We start from the raw sequence: 4,748 nt of genomic DNA on the forward strand, positions 1-4,748 counted from the left end.
TTCAAAATATAAAAGTTTTTATTTTCTACTTCTAGAAGAGCCCTCCAGTGCCTCTTTCGAATCATACCATGAGGAGTCTACAATAAAGTCACAGTTGTAATATATACTCAAAAAATTCAATAGAAAAAAAAATACAAATCGTTAATGAGAAAAATTTACCCAAGTATCTTCTCTCGACACAAGAAAATTTCGGAGATTCTTAATTAAATGTGGAAAGTCTGTCAGAAACCTCAATTTTTCATCACATGATCTCCTAATTCCCGACTTTGTATAACTGGTGTATGTGCTCCAAGATCAGTAAATCCGTTAAATCAAAAAAATTTTCTGTCAAATCATACTATGGGTCTCAATTGCACTTCGTCAAGTAAAAGAACTTCTGAAATGGAAAGTAAAAAGGTGAAGACAGAATTTTTTACCTGGAAATAAGAGAATCGCAATGAAAACTATAGCTTTGGTGAAAAGAAGATGTTAATTGTTAATACGAAGGGAAAGCTCATTACAATTACAAGTGAATATGAATAAATAAAAATTAATATATATTTTATTACCTCTTCTTTAGGTCACTCATATTTGAAGATTTCTCTTTGAGACATTGAAATACATTCAAGTCGAAACTGTACGAAGAATGCAATTTCTTCAAATAAGAATCCAAGGTTTGCAAAGTTGGAACAACTAATATTTTTCTATCCAAAATATTTTGGTATAAGGTTTTGCTTTTAATTCGCATGAGAATGCACTCGTACACCCATCGTATATCGTAGCGCTTCCCACGAGGACTTTTGACTTTCGCTGCTTCTAAATAGGCCCGAACTGCTGCTTGTTGTTCAGGCGGTAATTCGCGATTTTTTTCTTCCATTTTTACTTTATTCATTTGAGCGCATTTTTTTCATGTGCTTCATGCCTTCTCTGAATTTCGTAACCTAAGTCAGAAACAGTTAAGACAATTTCGAACATTTTATATTATTCATTCAAAAAAATAAGTGACCACTAATATGCAGGGTGTCTCACGAGAATTTTCGTTCTTCGTAATGACTGATAGAAAGAAATCCTTGGGACAGGGAATATTTGACATGGAACGGGATTTTTTTAAAGAAATTAAACTGGGATTTAGAAGTACGAAGCTTAAAAAATTCCTGTTCCAAGTCAAAATTCGTCACAATTTAAAAGTTGCTTCTTCTGAAGCTTAGAAGAAAAAAATTTTAGTCGTTTTTAGAGTGGAAGTAATATTCTGACGAGGAAATATTTCTGAGTATAAACTTTTGTGACATTTTCTGTTAGAAATTTACCCTTTTTTTTGAAAATATAAGAAGTTGCGGTTAAAAGCTGAACTATTTCGTATAAAAATAATTTTTTTTTGAAGATTCATCATTCTTATTGAAAATTAACTTCTTTTTAAAAATGTAACTAGTTTCTTAAAAATCAATGTTCAAAATAAATATTTAACTATTCTAGTACAAAATTTATCTATTTCGCTTAAAAATTAATTCAATTTGTTGAAAAATAAACTCCTTTGTTGAAAATAATTGTTTTTATTGAAGATTCATTATTTTGATTAAAAATTCAATTTTTTGGCTGGAAAACGAACTATTTGATTAAAAACTTATTTTTTCTTTGGATGAAAATCCGAATTTTTTGTTAAGAATAAAATTTGCGAGGGGAAATTCAACTACCTAGTGGGCACCGGAACGTCCTAAAGACGCCCTTAGAATGTATCTCTACGTCATACCATTTGACGCCTTTAAGACATTTTTTGGATCTTTTCATGTCTTCAAAAGGTCCTCAGGACGTCCTTAAGACGTCCGCCGAAAGACGTATATAAGACAAGTTTTGGTCTTGTGTGCCCACTGGGTATTCTTTTTTTTTTTTTGAAAGTTTATTTATTTTATAGAAATTTAAATACTTGGTTGAAAATTTATATTTTTTATTTAAAACTTAAACAATTTTTTTAATGCATGTAGTTTGTGATAAAGTCGGCTTCTTTGTGTAAAGTGAATAAAATGCAACTATTCCAGTTGAAGATTCATCTTTTTAGTCGAAAATTTATCAGTTTGGTTGAAAATTAATTTTTTTAACTGAAACTTTCACCGTTCCACGTTGAGTTGAAAATTCCAGTTAAATATTCATTATTTTAGTTGAAAATTCATCTTTTAGATCAGAAATTAATTTACTTGGTTGAAAAATAAGCTATTTATTAAAAATTAATTTCTTTATTTAAGATTATTCATTTTGATTAAGAACTCCTTTATTAGATTAAAAAATGAGCTATTTGATTGAAAAATTGTTTTTTCGTTGGATAAACAGGAATTTTTTTGCCCGAGACTGAAGTATCTTATTAAAAATTTGTTTATTTTTTAGTTGAAAATAATTTATTTCTTAAACTGAAAATACTATTCCAGTTTAATATTCCACAATTGTAGTTGAAAATTAATTTTTTTGGTTGAAAATTAATTTCTTGACAGTTATTCATATCATCATATAATGCTTCTTTGAATATAAAACATAATAACACATGTAAAATTTAAGTCTACAAATAAGAAATATTAAGTGCAATACAAACTTTTCTTTTTAAGCCCTGCACTTTTTCTTTGAAATGGCGTACTGGGTTCGGTTTCTTGTTTCTTGATTCCTTCTCTGATCGTTTCTTTTGATATGCTTCACGACTTATAATTTTCCGTCGTTGCAGGCGACATGGTATGCAAAATTCGCTGCGAGAGTTTTCTTCTATATATCCACAACATGCTTCCGACCTATATTAACATATATAAAATTCAGACCTACATTCATTAAACTTACAGTGACTGAATGATTTTGATACTATATTGTGCACTTCACCTTGTTCTTCTATCAATTCCGGGACAAGGCTTTATGCGCTCTAAAAGCGCTAAGTTATACGAAACATCTTCAAAGGAACGCACATCTTTTATTCCTGGCAGCATAATTTGCACATCGTGAAGGTAAACCTGGAAAAAAATTTTAAATACTCATCTTAATTTGTTCCACGTACAAGTTTCTATATGGAAAAGCTCATGACTGATTGCATCATTATAATCAGTGAACAGTCCGAGATCATATTTTTTATGTACCTTTGCAATTATGTCCGTATCAATAAACAACTTTTTTGGAGAGACGCCCAATTCATCCCACTGACCTATTATTACTTTAGATCGGCTACATAGAAATGTCGACCAAGAATCCCGCAATCTTTTCTCAGCGTCACTTTGCAACTTTTTGAATAAATATTTATCCGCCTTCTTTTCTTTCTACAATATGAAACAATATTACGTATTTTACGTCGAACGACAATTATTAACAAAAACATATATTTATGTAAAATAAACATTTAAAGGCGTCTTCATACCTACGAAAGAAAAGAATCGTGTATGCTATTATCATCTATTGGAAGCACTGTAGATTCTTTCAGTTTGAGGACTTGAGCATTAGAAACTCGCAAATAAATTTCGGAGATGAAGATTGGATTCTGCAATGAATTAATATTTTTTATTTCACGTAGAATGATAATTATTAAAAGAGGCTTATATTTATGTACAATAAAATTTAAGGATGTTCACTATGTACATCAATCTCAAAAGTTGCCTATCTTTAAAATGATTTATTAGATTAACAAAAAAAGATCAATTATTAACTTCTGTAAATTTTTATGGAGTCTTCCAAGCAAACTTAAGAAAAAAATAATTCAGGTTAACATTTTTTATTTAACAGTAGTTATTTAAAGATTTAGCTTTTCCTTTCTCTTTAGGGAAAAGTTAAAATTGTTATTTAATCCTAAGTATCAAGGCCTCATTTTATTTTTTAAAGGATGCTCTACAATTCTATTTGGGTGGTTTTAATTAAAATTTAAACTGTAATTGTTTATAACGATAATAACTTTATGATTTCTCAATTAATTTTTCTAAATAAAATCAACCCAAATAGACATTTAGAGAATCCTTCCAAGAACAAAATGACACCTTGATCATTCACATTGAACAAATATTGTAACTTTTTCCTACAGAGAAAGGAAAAGCTAAAATTTAAATAACTACTTTTAAATAAACAATTTTAACCTGAATTATTTTGTTCTGAAGTTTGCTTAGAAGCCTCCATCAAAATTTACAGAAGTTAAGAATAGATCATTTTTTGTCAATTTTATTAATAATTTTAAAGATAGGCAACTTTTGAGATTGATTTACGTAGTGTACATCCTTAAATAAGCGGCTTCATACTTTCGACTAAGAAGATTCGTGCATGCGAATATCCTCTATTGGGAGCACTGTGGAATCTTCCAGAATGAAGGCTTGAGCATTCGAAGTTCGGAAAGAATTTTCCGAGATAAAGATTGGATTCTGCAATTAATTAATCTTTCGTATTTTGCGTCGAATGACAATTATTAAAAGAGGCTTATATTTATAATAAAATTAAATCAAATAAGCGGCACTATACCTCCGAAGCAAAAGATTCGTGCATGCTACTATCTTCTATTGAAGGCACTGTGGAATCTTCAAGGCTTGAGCATCATAATTTTGAAAAGAATTTTCCGAGTTAAAGTTAGCATACTGAAAGAAATTAATACTTAACGGTTTACATCGATTTTAATAATGATTAAACGAGGTCTAAGTAATAAATGTGAAAAGCTTGCCTTATACCTTTGAAAAGAAGGAATAGTGACTATCAATTTCCCCTGTTGAATTCAAAGGAATAGTACGATTCTAGTGATCGAAGTTTGTAAGCTTTGTAGCATCGACGGCATT

At 29.6% G+C, this 4,748-nt stretch overlaps 1 protein-coding gene across 1 annotated transcript; it reads right to left on the minus strand.

The window, feature by feature from the left end:
- Window positions 1–863: 863 nt before the first annotated feature.
- LOC117168449 lies at window positions 864–4,464 on the minus strand. Its single transcript, XM_033354103.1, has 5 exons — window positions 4,441–4,464; window positions 3,084–3,260; window positions 2,833–2,960; window positions 2,600–2,747; window positions 864–920 (listed from the first exon to the last, which is right to left on the minus strand). Exons 1-5 carry the CDS (start codon window positions 4,462–4,464, stop codon window positions 864–866), a joined length of 534 nt encoding a protein of 177 aa, XP_033209994.1.
- Window positions 4,465–4,748: the final 284 nt, after the last annotated feature.

Source organism: Belonocnema kinseyi, chromosome 2 (genome assembly GCF_010883055.1).
Source record: "Belonocnema kinseyi isolate 2016_QV_RU_SX_M_011 chromosome 2, B_treatae_v1, whole genome shotgun sequence".
In the NCBI taxonomy this organism is placed as follows: domain Eukaryota; kingdom Metazoa; phylum Arthropoda; class Insecta; order Hymenoptera; family Cynipidae; genus Belonocnema; species Belonocnema kinseyi.